This window comes from Taudactylus pleione, unplaced genomic scaffold, assembly GCF_031769625.1.
Source record: "Taudactylus pleione unplaced genomic scaffold, aTauple2 ptg000181l, whole genome shotgun sequence".
Lineage (NCBI taxonomy): Eukaryota > Metazoa > Chordata > Amphibia > Anura > Myobatrachidae > Taudactylus > Taudactylus pleione.
In genome coordinates, this window is record NW_028284583.1 from 9619590 (window position 1) to 9636256 (window position 16667).

Here is a 16667-nt window from a genome sequence, read left to right on the forward strand (position 1 = left end):
AAAAGACAGAGGACACTGGTTAATATGTGGATAAGGGAGAATTTCCTGCATTAAGAAGTGTCTTGGTGTTTTGACGGAATGAGTATGTAATGTCGGCTGTAGGGATGCCTGCTGTCAGAATAACGACAGCAGCATCCCGATGGTTGGTATCCCGACACGGGTTGAGTAAGTACACTTACCCTCCCCCCCATCCCTAACCCTCCCTTTTTGTAGCCTAACCCTTCTCACCCCACCCCCTAAACCTCCCCGCTGGTGCCTAAACCTAACCTTCCCCCCTTTGTGCCTAACCCTAACCCCCCAGTGGTGCCTAACCCTGCCCCCTAGGGGTGCCTAACCCTAACCTCCGCCCCCAAAACCTAACCCTAACCTCACTATGCTCCCTACTCTAAATACCCCCCCCACACACACACACACACACACGCGACTAACGCTAAGAGCGTCCCAGTCTTACCTCATTCCGTCTGGCGTCCTTCGGCATTCCGGCGTCAGTATTTTGATGTCTATCTTAAGTCCCTTGTCGGGATTCCCCTGTCTGTATTGAGACCGGCGGTATCGCGGCCACCAGTCTCATAATTACATCCCATTTTGAGAACTGGGCTAATTTTTATGTAGCTCACAGGAGGTGCAACTGTTCTGGGAGAGAAGATGGTTAGAAGGCTGTTAAATATTTCAAACTAGGAGATGTGGAGGTGAAGATAAAAGCAGTGTGCACGGTAGTGTAGGCAGGAAACAGGGCTGATGCTTTGGAAATGGGGAAGGATGAGGAGACTGGAAAAGGTGATAAGAAGGAGCTAAAAATTCAAACTGCCAATAAAAACATCAAATGTATGGTAACAAATGCTAGAAGTCTTCCAAACAAAATAGGTCAACTAAGATGAATGATGAAGGAAACAAAGATACATTAAAGATAGCTGGGATTTGGCTGGATGGAATTTGACTGGACAGTTAATTTAGTAGGAATTAGTATTATAGTGTATAGCAGTGATTCCCAACCTCGGTCCTCAAGGCACACTAACAGTCCTGGTTTTAGTGATATCCATGCTAAAGCACAGACGGTTAAATCAAAATAACTAAGGTAGTAATTAAGTCACCTGTGCTCAAGTATGGCTATCCTTAAAACCTGGACTGTTAGTGTGCCTTGAGGACCGTGGTTGGGAACCCCTGGTGTATAGGAATGATCGGAAAGAAGAATGGGTCTGTCTGTCTGTATGGCTAGATATACTGTATAAATGGTGGGAAAATATACCAGCAATGTATTGATTGGTATTTATGAGCCACTTAGCAAAAATCACTGGGAACCATAGTATTTAAAAAGTTAATGACCGCAAAGAAACATATGGTCCTTCTTATGGGTTTAGTTTTCTAATAAAAAGTGGGACAATGAAAACAGTAGTTCTTGCAATTAAAGCAAATGTAATCTGTTTTGTTACCGGACCCACAAAAACTATGAATGAAACATAAAAAATAAAACTTCAAAAATCAGCAGCAAAGAAGCAGCTTTATACAAGCTGTGTGCCTGGACTGGTGAGAGAGCACCTATCCTCCCCTCCAGGTTTGTACGTAAGTGAAATAAGAATAAGACGGCTACATACTACATTGGCGGAGGAGTAAAAGTTTGCACAGGTGGAGGGGAGGAGTTGGACGGTCATTCTACTGCACAAGTATGTGCGCTGGTGCACTTCATTTAGTAGAGCAGTGGGAAAATGAGTTGCCATTTGCAGAGAGGGTTTATTCTAATGAACTAGAAAAGAGGAGAGGGCACATTGTTAGGGGCGATCCTTGGCATGGGGAGAGGCAAAGGGCCATTTCCATTTTCAACAAACTGTGAGCAGGTACAGTGTATAGATCAATTTTTATCCCTTACTTTTAATTGGACCTGTATTCTGCCTCCATGCTTCACTTCAGCAGATAAGTGGATTTCCCAGCATCCTTATGTATATTAGGCAAATTGAACCATTATATTGTAGATCGAGCACATTATGTGTGACCTAATTAAGAAGTGCCACTGCATTTGAGATCAGTACAAGACAAAGGGTTATCAGTATAGTAACTAGAAAAAAACAAAGTTTCACCTTCAGTATAAGTAGCAGCACATTACTGTAAGGGGGGCTAAGCTGAGGATTTCATCTCTACGTGGTGATGGCAATTTTACTAACAGGATTTGCCTTATGGATTACTTGCCTTTTTTCTGTAGATACAATTGGTAGATGACAGTATGGGAGTGATTTGGGGGTTTTAACAGTTTTTTCCCATCTGTAAAGTTAAATTCTCATTACTAGTTTAAGTACTTGTTAGTGTGTATCTGGTATGAGGTGCCTGAGTAGGCAGCTCACCTCCTCGCTGATGCATTCCTCTACCCTGGCTAACTACATTACAATTTCAGGTCCTGAACATTACTTGTGTTATGACAATGAAAACAAAAATATATATACATCATCCAAGCCAGGGGCATTTTAACGCACGAGCGGGGCCCGTGTGCAGCGGCCCCATCGATTGAGCAGCGCCCCAATTCCTACTTTCTGCCAGCAAGTGGGTTCCTCCTTCTCTGCAATGCCATCTTCCCAGTGATATTCGGACAAGATGTCACTGGGCAGATGGCATGGCGGAAGAGTAGGGACACGCTTGCCGGCAAAAGTTAAGTATACGTTTGGTGCAGGGTGTGTGGTGCTGGGCCCCCTTGGACCTAGGGGCCTATGTGCACTGCACACTCTACACCCATTATAAATATGCCTGTGATCCAAACATATTCCCCTTCTTTTATCAGGCTCTCACTGATTTACAGGCTCTAGGCTAGGCATACACTCAGCTCATCTGCAGTTGCTACACCCTCCCAAGTGTTACTCAGAGATGCGTCTCACTCTCACGCTGGAGCCCTCCTCGTAGGGTTTATTTAAGTCTTCTGCTCTAATTTTTTATCACAACTCAGTATCTCTTTAATATATCACAGCCCTGCTTCCTTTATCACAACTCTGCCTCTCTTTACTATATCACAGCCCTGCTTCCTTTATCACAGTTCTGCCTCTCTTTACTATATCACAACCCTGCTTCCTTTATCACAGCTCTGCCTCTCTTTACTATATCACAGCCCTGCTTCCTTTATCGCAGCTCTGCCTCTCTTTACTATATCACAGCCCTGCTTCCTTTATCACAGTTCTGCCTCTCTTTACTATATCACAGCCCTGCTTCCTTTATCACAGCTCTGCCTCTCTTTACTATATCACAGCCCTGCTTCCTTTATCACAGCTCTGCCTCTCTTTACTATATCACAGCCCTGCTTCCTTTATCGCAGCTCTGCCTCTCTTTACTATATCACAGCCCTGCTTCCTTTATCGCAGCTCTGCCTCTCTTTACTATATCACAGCCCTGCTTCCTTTATCTCAGCTCTGCCTCTCTTTACTATATCACAGCCCTGCTTCCTTTATCACAGCTCTGCCTCTCTTTACTATATCACAGGCCTGCTTCCTTTATCACAGCTCTGCCTCTCTTTACTATATCACAGCCCTGCTTCCTTTATCACAGCTCTGCCTCTCTTTACTATATCACAGCATTGCTTCCTTTATCACAGCTCTGCCTCTCTTTACTATATCACAGCCCTGCTTCCTTTATCACAGTTCTGCCTCTCTTTACTATATCACAGCCCTGCTTCCTTTATCACAGCTCTGCCTCTCTTTACTATATCACAGCCCTGCTTCCTTTATCACAGCTCTGCCTCTCTTTACTATATCACAGCCCTGCTTCCTTTATCACAGCTCTGCCTCTCCTTACTATATCACAGCCCTGCTTCCTTTATCACAGCTCTGCCTCTCTTTACTATATCACAGCCCTGCTTCCTTTATCACAGCTCTGCCTCTCTTTACTATATCACAGCTCTGCCTCTCTTTACTATATCACAGCTCTGCCTCTCTTTACTATATCACAGCCCTGCTTCCTTTATCACAGCTCTGCCTCTCCTTACTATATCACAGCCCTGCTTCCTTTATCGCAGCTCTGCCTCTCTTTACTATATCACAGCCCTGCTTCCTTTATCACAGCTCTGCCTCTCTTTACTATATCACAGCTCTGCCTCTCTTTACTATATCACAGCTCTGCCTCTCTTTACTATATCACAGCTCTGCCTCTCTTTACTATATCACAGCTCTGCCTCTCTTTACTATATCACAGCCCTGCTTCCTTTATCACAGCTCTGCCTCTCCTTATTGCTGCTCTGCAGCACTTCCCCTCAGACTTTGGAGCTTTTCTGCTGCCTCAGCCCTCGCTCTCTGAGCACCTCATCCCCTCTGCTATGTGGCTTCCAATTTCTTATTCAGTTTAGCCATGCTTCATCATTTACTTGCTGCTGAGGCTTTTGTATGTAGGACCTTTCCCCTTCTTTTCAACAATTTCGGGTGCCGTGGGACCCCAGGAACTCCTCCCTGGTGCCCTGGCTGTGATGTCCCCCTTTGTTCTCAGTGACAGGAGTCACCGCAGCTGTTTCTCACTCTGCCCCTCTTTCTCTGACAGGACAAGTAATCATACATAAGTGCAGCACTCCGACCCTCTCCTCAGAGATCACACACACAGCACCGCATAATTCTACCTACTGTCACAGAGGGATGTTACAGTGAAATTACTGAAAGTAGAACTTAATGTACCTGGGCCTTTTTTCATCCGTACAACTTTATGTTGTATAATAATTTACTTTTGTGGAATACTGTACATGTGTTTCTTCTTTTCTGTTGATTTAAATAAAAATTTGAAATGCAAAAAAAAAAAAAAAGCTGCAATTTCATTTCTGTTTTTCTAGGGTACCACGATGGGCACATTGTCATCCGTTGGTTCTGGGCAGCTGTGGAGAGGTTTAACAATGAGCAGAGATTACGGCTCTTGCAGTTTGTGACTGGAACATCTAGTGTGCCATATGAAGGGTTTGCAGCTCTAAGAGGGAGCAACGGGCTCAGGCGTTTTTGTATAGAAAAATGGGGGAAAATAACATCTCTTCCAAGGTAATCAACATGTTTAGGTTATAAAATAATTACTTATTAAATGTTTTTATTTGATTCTTATAATGTCCTGCTGTGTGTAATTTACAGGTGTTTAATCATTTAAACGGCTTTTCAGTAATTTTTGCGACTGGGATTATTTTTTGCAGAAATTTATAAAATGATCTAGGTCACAGGTTCTCAAACTCAGGACCTCAAACAGTGCATGTTTTCCAGGTCTCCTTATAGAATCGCAAGTGAAATAATTAGCTCCATCTGTGGATCTTTTAAAATGTGTCAGTAAGTAATGACTACACCTGTGCACCTGCTGGGTGACTTGTGTGGGGTTCTGAGGACCAAGTTTGAGAACCACTGATCTAGGTGAAAAACTAATATTAATAATAATTACTTTAAAGTAAAGATATATTATAGGCAGCAGAACTCACTGTTTATTGCTGGCAAGTCTTAAACTGGGTACACGCTACACGATATGTTGTGCAATCATGGTACCTGCTACCACTCTGCACGATTACCGTGTAATGTGTATTCCCAGTCTGTTGTTTACACACATCACTCATTGCATCGTCCCATGTGCTGCACGTCAGGTGGGACAATGCGATGTATGAGGTGATGATTCAGTTGCGCCAACCAGCCGCTCTCAGTATGCCATATACCAGGTGTCTCTGCCGCACCGTGCATCTTTCTCGCTCTAATTTGTGCGTCTTATTCGCATAAATAAAACAACTGGAAAATTACTTTGCTAGATTACACTGATCAATTTCATGTGTGACATTCGTGCATATGAGAATAAGTCTGAATCTGTGTAAGGAGTACACTAATGCCATAGCTTTTTCTCACGCCAAGTTCCATTGTGCTTCATCTGCGACCTTATACGTGTTTAAAACTAATTACGGTGTGGTTACAGACACAGCCCAATGTCTGTAGTACTCTACAAGTGGTGTTTTACTACATCTGTGATGCCAATAAGATGCAAAATTTAAAGAGAAAGACTCATCCGTATATTGTTTCATTGTACAGAAGGTCATGTAGTGTGTACACAGACACAATATATTGTATCATATTGGGCAGTCGATAGATCATCGCGTCTTTCAAGTGTGTACCCAGCCTTATAACCTACATGCTGTATATATCGGCTGTATATGCTCCCGTATTGTATGCATGGAAATTTAATGCAAGGTTTATGCAACTTGCTTTACACCAGTCCCCTCTCTTCACTATTGGGGGACAAGTTACTAAGCCTTGGAGAGAGAGAAAGTGGATGGATATAAAGTACCAACCAAACAGCTCCTAAGTCATTTTTCAAACACCTGTAAAGTGTCAGGAGCTGATTGGTTGGTACTTAGGACCTCATTCAGAGTCGGTCGAAGCGGCCGCACGGTCGTACGTGAAAAGGGGCCGTATATGCAAATGATTCCCTCGCAAGTTGCGTCCCTAAGTTCGGATCGGTAGTTGGCCAACCAAGGGGAGGAAGCGGTCGGAAGACAAAAAATACGCCCCCTTCTCTTACGCATTGCACGTCATCTCCGGGCATATAAGGATTAATCTAGATCATCGGGAACCATCGGAACTGGTCGTAGAGCTTAAGGTTGACCATACCCTCTCTTAAGCTCTACGATCATGTCAGTGTAAAAACCTCCCATATCACATGTGCCATGACGTTACTTTGTTAATTATGCACTCCCATAAACCGTATGCACTCCCACAAAACGCCGTCCGCATAATTAGGCACGCCTGCGTTCGGATCTCCACTCCCCCGTTTTCAAGCACCTTCACCACCCACAAACACCTCCATCTGTCACTCAAACTACCGACCTGGCTGTGTTCAAGGAGAGAGAAATTTCTGATCGTAGCGGCAAGTTTGCGCACGCGCATTGCGAACTTTACGCATGCGCAGTATAGCGAACATCGGTAGCGTACGACCGTGCGGCCGCTTCGACCGACTCTGAATGAGGTCCTTAATCTCTGTCCACTTTATCTCTCTCCAAGGCTTAGTATATAGACCCCTTGGTTTCAAATTCATCGGGATGCAATTGCCCCAGCTATATACTGGAAACAGATGTATTTATGCTTACATCCAACTCTGAATAGCTCGCAGTTTCTTTGGCACGCTCTCACTGAACTTTGCCTAAGTGAGAATGCCCCATTACACCCCTTCAGTCAGGCGTACATTCAGCCCTGCATCAGGCCTTTAGGTTCAGATATTTCCAAAACATCTCAGGCTAACCTAACCAGATACCTGCTTACTGGAAGAGATAAAACCACTCCAAAATGTTTTATGAGAGTAGCTGTGTGCACATAGGTATACTAAATGGCGTCTTTACGCCATACGGAGCGAGTCACCCGGCGCGATAGAGCCAGCTCAAGAGGTGCAGCACACCGCCTTTTCCTTTCAATTTTGCGTCTTCTTCGCAGATGCAGCAATACACCATACAAACACTACACTACATTAGCACTGCAAATGATGAACTGCGACTTTAACAGCGCAGGAATTCATTTTAAACACGTACAACTTCAATGATAAAGCATGACAGAATTTGGCACGAGAAACAGCTGCTGCCGCTGCATCGTGTACAGATTCTGACTTAGGGCCTAATTCAGACCCGCTCGCGAGCGCTGAGCGCTCGCAAGCGGGTCGATGTTAGGCCAGTGCTCATGCACACGACGGAGACGGCTCCGTCGTTCGCATGCACGAGACCCGGATAGCGACGGCAAGCCGTCGCTATGGGTCTCGCTACAAAGGGGGCCTGCTGTCGATGGTGAGTGACAGCGTGGCTGGCCAGACGGAGGCATTCCCATGGGAACGCCTACCGTCTGGGGCCGGCCCCAGTGACATCACAAGTGATGTCAGTGGGAGTGCTTTCGGCTCTGATAGAGCTGAAAGCACTCCAAGGCTTGCGGCAATGAGACCCTACCACAAGGGTCTCGTCGCAAGCCCGATGGTCGCGATGGTCTTGACCATCACGACCATCTTTTTGGCCGCTCGCTATAGCTGTGGGTGGTCACCCACAGCTATGCGAGCGGCCAGGAGGCCGCTATAAAATTCAGAGGGACAGCCCTGATTCAGAGTGAGCGCTTTGTCAAAGCGTCCGGCTCTGAATCAGGGCCTTAGGGCGGTATGCAATTAGTTTTGCACCTGCGGAAAAGTTTCGCCTGCCGGACTTTTCGCCAACATCGCGTCTTTTGACCACGGAAACTTATCATACGCGCCCCCGCTATTCGCCGTATTTAATTCCAAAAGACGCAAAAACAGGACCTGCCGAATGTGAAATAGGCAGAAAGTGCTGTCAGATTTGAGGAAATCAGCCTCACACCACCAAAAAGATGCACTAACATTGGGGAACAATGTACATGTGCTTGTATAGCCCTAATGACGCTATTTTGGGTACCTAAGTTGTTTCAATAGCTTCTTATTAGCGTCTTTGCACAAGTGGTGAAGAATGGCATTAAGCAGTATTTTTTTGGAGAAAATAAATAGTCCTATCAAATTTGGGGTACTTGAAATTGGGTGCTAGCATATTTTAAAGTCGCTAAAGTGAACTTTTAAAAACCGTGAAAAACGCACCTGTTGCAAACACCTGCAATCATAAAAACACCTGACCCATCCTTGCAGACCCCCCAGAAGTCTATTTTGCTACTTTTTATGCTTGTCCTCCCACTCTGTACTTTTTAAACCACAAAATGAAAGTACTTTTTTGGGGTGTTCCTCACTTTTGTTTAGGGTTTTTTGATGCAGTTATCCTTCCGAGGGCTGTCCCAAGGGTGCTGAATGGCTTCCCCACCTTTGCACCCCAAAATAAAAAATATGCACTTCTTTTCTCCTGCTATTCAGAGGCGAATCTTTTTTGCCTATTACATTGCATTGACTTTCCACGTACGCGAAAAGTATATGTCATTGAATACGGAGATAAGTTTCGGACTGGCGAAAAGTCACAATCTGCGTTACTTTTTCGCGGATCTCTGCTTTTTGCTTCTAATTGGATACCGCCCTTAGTCGCACACAGATATACAAATGTTGTGCATCAAATTGATCAGTGCATGCAATGTAGTTTTGCCACCCTCTGTTGTTTTATTTATGCTAATAAGACACACAATGTCAGCGAGAAATACGCTAGGCGTGGCCAAGATGCCCGGGACCTGGTGCGCGGAGAGGGGCTGTTTGGTGTGACTGAAGCCACAGTGTATGTGGACATATCTGTAGTTTTCTGATATGGTATTTACATTTATTGATAGAGCATAAGGCATTGTATGGGGCTTTGTGGGGCTCAGCAACAGTAATTAGCTGAAACTGGGCCATTGTAGTGCTAAGAATAACATATTTTTTTATGTAGTGTGTACACACATACTGTAAATTCATCATAAAGTCATTCATGAACTTAGTCTTGATGCCTACCAATGGATTTCAGGTAAATTTCAGGCCAGGCTAAGCCCAGGGGCATATCTATAATGGGCTCTGGGTGTGCAGTGCAGTGCTGTACAAATTGTCTGGAAAATGGCTGCTGCAGATGCCAGGTTGAGAGGAGGAGGCCCCGATGGAGACTGCACATGGGCCCCCTACTCTTAATACGCCCTTGGCTAAGCCTGATACCAAAGTCCTGAAATCTTATACCTTTAAGAGCATTTGCCAATCTCTGCAGTCCCAGAATTACCCCTGCTTAAGTCATGCACTGATATTATTATAACAAGGTAGATAAGATTTATTTTGTCAGCATTGTCTCCTCTCCAGAACATTATTTGCTGTGGATGTTCTTGAAGTGGGAATTCTCCCCTAACAGAGATGACAGCTTTTATTTTGTTCCTGTCTGAATCTGATACATTACAGCTGAATTTTGCTTTCTCTCAAAAGAATCACTAGTAACTGTGACTGTCTTTAATGGGTGTGGTAAAAGATCGACGATACCAAATGGTCGACATTTTGACAGTCTACATTTTGTCCCTGTCGACCTTAGTCCATGTCGAGCTATTGCATGTTGACCATTTGGTGTCAACCTATTGACTGTCAATCTTTTGTACTACACCCATTGTCGATCTTCTATCTGAATAACATCTTAAATTACATTTAATAATGACCACGTCTGTAACTTAGAATGTTGTTTTCTATCTTGTTTCTTATATTTTAACTACTGACTTTTTATTTTACCTCATACAGGGCACACACATGCTTCAATCGTCTGGATCTTCCACCATACCCATCTTACTCCATGTTAAATGAAAAGCTATTGATAGCAGTTGAAGAGACAAGCACCTTTGGACTTGAATGAGAAGTTGCAGGAATGCCTCCTATTTTCCTGACTGACTCCACCTTCCTATTCCACAGACACAGGTTGTCGTTGTGGTCTTGTTTTCACACTGCATTTTTATTTATTTATTCCTTTGGCGTTCTTGTTACAAAAGAAGCTACTTATAAACGTGCATGGGGAACTGGTTCCCTCCAAGACCTTATATTTGTGCTTTCCTTCTTCAGATCTGAGCAATCTACAAAGCCGTATGCAATATAAAAAATAACAACTGGACTCAAGGCTCTGTATATCTGTGCATACCTCCAAAATAAAGTTAAAACACAGCTGCATATATTAATGCTCTGATCTAACATTTGGTTGTGTCTGTGATCAAGATGGATTCTGCTTTATCATGCAATGGGGGATCTTTCCACAAGTAAACACTTCTGTTCCAGTCTAATCTACTTGCAATGTCCAACTGCTGCTATAAAAAAAAAGTCCTTTCTATCATCTTCAACGAAGGAAACGAGTGTAAGCCTTTCATTATGATCATAGTTTGAATTCAGTTTCTCAAAACAAGTTGCTCATTTTGAGGAACTGAAAGAAATGTCACGTTCTCTGTCCCCAGGTTTTGGTCATCCAATATGGAAGTAATTACTTGGCACAACTGATCCCAAAACATTGGCTGAGTAAATATCTTTTATTGTATGCAATTTATAGATACATCAGTAGCAAAAAAAAAGGAAAAAGAGTGGTCACTGTCCAAAGTATCTCACTTTCCTTATGGTAAAATTAAATCATATAATGTAGACACATGGTGGGTGATTTACTAATAGTGTAAATGTGCAAAGCTCCAGGGAGTTGAAATTAAAAATATAGCGTGGATTCAATGGGATGCTGGAAGTTTAGTACAATAGTGGCAGAACTGTCAGAAAGGGTACCTAGGCTGGGGACAGGGAAGCTATTGGGTATGTACAGGAGGTACCCATGTAAGAGACCCGGCAGACAAAAGCGCACCATTGACAACAGTCTACCTGTGAATTAGCGCAGTTTGTAGCTGAGATCATTGACACACCCTGGGCAGAAGAAGGTATTGGGGCATATATAAAATTAAGAATCATTTTTGCCGCATATCACGGCAATAAGGAATCTTTTTTCAGTGTAATGTATCAGTCACCAGGACACAGGTCCAATAACAACCTGTACTGAAAATCAGAAAGAAGAAAAGTGATTGTGGGTCATGAGCCTGGCTAGGCAACCATGCATGCAAAATTCTTGCAATTGGCATCATGTCGGCACCACATGCCCACCAGATCGCAAGATCTCTCCCCGGCAGGACTGCCCCATTGATGTTATCATTATACCGTGCATACAAGAGCTATGATTTGCAGATCTTGGGCCTGATTCAGAGATGGACACTGTTTGTATCACTGAAGCGTCTTTGGACATGCTAATGTCACACAGTGTCTCCTTGTCAACTCCGTATAGGCATGGCTTCTATGGATGCGGCTCTGCGACTGAGAATGCAGCCACATTCAGTGACACACTCGCAACACTGCCATAACACGCCCCTGAGAAGGACTTTATTGGCGCACACTTCAGGCCACCTCCCAGTCACTACCCAGGAACACCCATGGTTTTGCCTTGCCGTTCAGACTGGCAACAATCCTGTATGCAATAGCGCATTTGTGCGTACATGCGCTATAGAGGTTTTCCATATTTTTCACACATGCACAGTAGCAAATAATCGCTCAACTCTGCCAACATTGGTATTGCGTTCAGTTTGCGTCACCTCTGAATCAGGCCCTAGGTGGGCAGGAGCCTGATAATGCAATCAGTGTTTTCATATACACTGACCTGTCCACTTGCTGGTGCAAATGGTGTCATCAAGTGATGTCCACCCCTTCTTATCTATACTGCCCCGCATCTCCCTAGAAAGGTATATCACAATTATCATTAAAGAAAGAGGAATTGTATGCTTACTGCAAATACACTGGTATTGGTAACATATTACAATTTAAAGTGTATACCCACCCAAAATGTATTTTGAGTTTAATACACCCTCACCCCAACTAGCAGAACTGTGGTGTCCTTTGCCAAGAAGCTTCTCAGTTTAGGAAGACTGATCCTAGCCAGTGCTAAAATAGATTGCTGTCCTGGCATTGTCAACAATTGTCAGTTGTTAAAATGTAATAAATAAGTTACTAGGTTTCCATGACAAATAGTGTGATCTATGGGCCTGTGAGACTGCGATTGTACTCAATGTTACCGATGGTTTTGCAGTCTTGCTAAGTATAAGGATATGTGTAAGGTAAGGTGGGCATTCTTATGTTAGGCTGCGTATGGCACAACGATCGCAGAGGTTTAGCATACCTTCGCAGTGAGACTGCGTGCATAATCGCTTTTGCATTAGCAGCTGTGATCCGGACTGAATCAGGACCTATATACTAAGCCTTGGAGAGCGATAAAGTGGTTGGAGATAAAGTACCAACCAATAAGCTCCTATCTCTTTACAGTGTTTAAAAAATGACAGGAGCGGATTTGTTGGTATTTTATCTTCATAGAGCTTATGGTTCTGAAACCTCTCTGTCACTAAGAAAGCAGAAATGCATCTTATACACAGCTCTAAATTGGTGGATATACATGAGAGCGTAGTCTTGTGTACATGTCTTCAGGTAATTGAGCATGAACAAATGTACAGTACAATGTATTTGCATGTGCTCCAATATGCTGTAACAGTAACTTTCTTCCTAGTAACTAAACAGAAGTCTCCTGTCATGAAAAATTAGTATCACAGGATCGTCATTTGTTCTACACGTAAGGTTTTAAAGGACACTTATAATGACCGATGTATAAGGGGACACAAGGATTGTATTGCGTAGGGAATACTTAGGGATATGGCACACAAATTATTGTAATCAGCAGCAGCCGCTCGGATGAATATGCTGATCGAAATTAGATGCAGGAACAGAGGGCCTGATTCAGAGCCGGACGCTATTTGCGCTCGCTCGTCCAGAAAAAGGGGCTGGCTATTTAAATTGACCGTTCGCTCTTTGCGGTCTGTTGACGCCTCTATGTCTGAACGAGCGAACAAAACATGCGGACGTTTTTTTGTAAAAAACTCCCCCTGGCCGCTCGCATCATACGCCATCTCTGCTATTTATTTGATTAATCGAGTACATCGAAAGGCGTCTGAACTGCTCGCAGTGCTTGTGGTTGGATTTTCCTACCGCAATCATGCGAACAGTTCAGGCTAAGAAACAACCAAGTGACGTGGTCGATGACGCTGCTTTGTTAATTATGCACACCCTTAAAACGCCCGTTTTGACCGTTTGGCACGTCTGCGTTCGGATCTCCACTCCCCGTTTTCAAGCACCTTCCCCTGTTACCACCCACAAACGCCTCATCCTGTCACTCAAATTAGCAGGCATTTGCTATTTTGCGAGCACGTGATTTTCGGCCGCAATGACTGGTTCGCGCATGCATACTAAAACCCATACGCATGCGCAGATGTGCGAACATCGCTCGGAGCGAACGAGCGGCCGCTTACGAGCGGCTCTGAAACAGGCCCAGAGAACATTACTGAGTGAGGAGCTGGTAAAAGACCAGATGGCTGGTGTATGATGAGAGGTGACTTTGATATATACAGTAAATAAACAGCTCTACTATTGCAATATAATTTGGCTAAAATATGGACTTCTTAAAAGGGGATGACTATCCTCTACAGCAAATTGTGCAGCTTTGTGAGGACTAATATTGGGCAGTGTCAGAATTGCTATATCAATTATATCAGCTCAACCTACTTTAACTATCAGTATGGTGTAAAGCAGGGATGGCCAGACTTTTGAACTTGGTGATCTACTCTGAAGAGCGAAAATTCTTTACGGCGTGCACCTGAAAAAGGGGCATGGGGACTGTCCTGTTAAAATCAGGTTGGGAGGTATGGTTTTTAGGGCCCTGAGCCAATGAAACATAAACTAACAAAATATATACATTTTAAATTTATTTTTTTTTAAAGTCTGCAAGCATGTCATCATATCTCCCAACATTCCCCTAGTTAGGCCATCAAACCTCATCCACATGAACATTAGATTTCCCCAAAATGCCACTCCCTACCCTACTAATTGTTATGCTGGAGCAGAAGGGTGAGAGCAGAGTCTCCTGAGTCTCTGCTTGCAATATTATGAACTGTAACCTCCTTGTGCTATTCAGAGGACACATAACTAACGTGCAAGTGCCCCTTTCACTTGCCTCAGCCAGGTGCCCTGATATAAGTCTCCGCCATAGCGCTACAGTTCACTCACAGGCAACGTTACAGCATCATTGTGATGTTGCCAGGATGGGTGCCCGATGCTGTGGTGTGCAGCAGTGAGCGGGAGGATAGGATCTTGCAGGTAAGCCTCTCCTGACCAGACAACCAGGGAAGGCAGTAATGGCGGCACTCACATGGGTCCTGGTTGACGTCTCCAGCAGGTCACACCACACTAGTTACAGCCCTGGCCTCAGCCAATAAGAATCACCCTGATTCTTATTGGTTATTGCTGTCACATGACAGGGACAGCTGCAGCTGGCTTCAGTGCAGCAAGCCAGTAAGTATCAGCCTGATTAATATTGGCTGCTGCTTGATGTCACTACGATGTACCAATCAAGTGTCTGTGGTCGATTGCGATGGACGCTTCGGGCACTCCTGGTGTAATGTATATTTCAGGCTTGTAGGTTCATATTTGATTATGTTTTAATGCCTAGAGCGAATGATGATCCTTCGTCACCAGAGGTTTCCTCCACAGGGTTTTTTCCCTCTCCTGAGTGCTAAACAATGTCTGTGCAACATGTGGCTTCCGCCAACTTGGTCCTCTTATAGGTCAAGCTTGAGAGTCACCACCCAAATTTGTTGTATAGTTTCCTATTTTATAAATCAGAGTAAAAGCAACATTTTAATTGTGATTAAAAACTTTTTAATAAATGTATTTTAAAATTGTATTTTGTTTGATTATGTATTTGCTTTATTAATGAACGAAAAGCTTATGAAATGAGCAAGGTAACTGAGCTCAGAGTTGGAAATGGAAAGTTATACAGTATGGAGGCTGAAAGCTCATCTTTGAGAATGGATGGCTCTGAATATGTAGTCAAAAATTTATAGGGAAACATATTTGTAGATACGTAAAAGGTTAATAAAAGGCAATAATAATAATATACAGGTGGTAAACTGCTGTTAATTACATTTGGTCTTATGTACTTATTTTACAACAATTGTAAAGTGAGCTGAGTGGAATGTATCAAAAGTGGATCCAGTTACATAAGTTTACAAAGAAACAATATCTGAGTGACCAGACAAAAAAATTAAAGCAAAAAATATGATTATTTTGCGATGCTCACAATATGTTACAGGTATTATATTGAGAATTGCATAAAATATTTCTATGACGCCCACATGGAATACTGGCACCTATGAGTGATGTGATAACTTTGGGCTATGGTAAGGGGTCCAATGACACAGGCTTTGTTTGTGCAACTAGGGTCACGATTTTAAATGGACTAGAACCCTTGTATTTTTTTTTCTTTTTTATAATTGTGTAACATAAATATTAAGGATTGCATTCAAATACTCCTGTTTTAGGACTTTATGTAATGTGTATGTTGGTGCTACTAATGCTGCTTACCAAGGTCAGCACTTATAAACTTAATTTGCTCTGCTTTCATTCCCCCAGAATCTACATTTGCAGACACAACTTTTATAGGCGGGGCGGTCATCCCGGGGCCCCCACACATAGGGGCCCCCACACTCTGTCCCCTTCCCCACTACTAACTAAAACCGGAGTACAGCATTTAGCGGTCTCCGCTGTCGTCAGCCGTCCTGCTCGCCAATCAGCTGTTCCCTTAAAGCTGCCGCCGAGGAGCTTCTCTACAGTAACTGTGTTACAGTCTCGTGACACTATTATGTCAGATCTCGCGAGACTGTGACTGGTCAAACCACAGTGTGTGCCACCAAGTCTGTGAGGAAGAGCCGAGTTTCCCCCGGGCCATTGAGATGCAGTAACGCAGGTAGCCCAATGTCTGAACATATATATTATATTTATATATATATATACACAGTATATATATATATATCATGCTTACCTACTTTTGAAAAAGCATTTCAGGGAAATTGTGAAAGCAACACCTATGTGCGCGGCGGTAAAGTAGGCGTGTACTGCTACATCTGAGAGGTGTGTCGTAAACCTGACTAACATATAATGTAAATGAGCCCCAAAGCAGTTAGTAAAATCTATTTGTTGATGAAAACACACTGATACTTTTCAGAAAAAGCATGTAACTATAGGGATCATTGTGTCATACAACCAATACAGGGAAATTATACTAATGATCCAATTTTAATGTACTTATCTGTTTTTTTTTATACAACAACCTCATAATGGGGGTAAGGTGCAATCAGAATGATTGCTAGACTTTTCAGGGAGATTGCTACTATTTC

At 43.4% G+C, this 16667-nt stretch overlaps 1 protein-coding gene across 3 annotated transcripts in view; it reads left to right on the top strand.

Moving 5' to 3' along the window:
• The window catches only part of HECW1 (HECT, C2 and WW domain containing E3 ubiquitin protein ligase 1), a 480815-nt gene extending 465448 nt beyond the window's left edge, over nt 1–15367 (top strand). For all 3 annotated transcript variants that reach the window (XM_088476052.1, XM_088476051.1, XM_088476053.1), the window contains 2 exons: nt 4784–4982; nt 10126–15367. In XM_088476052.1, coding sequence (XP_088332178.1) covers nt 4784–4982; nt 10126–10237 — 311 coding nt within the window. In that variant the 3' untranslated portion in view covers nt 10238–15367. The remainder of the gene's footprint in view (nt 1–4783; nt 4983–10125) is intronic.
• Nucleotides 15368–16667: the final 1300 nt, after the last annotated feature.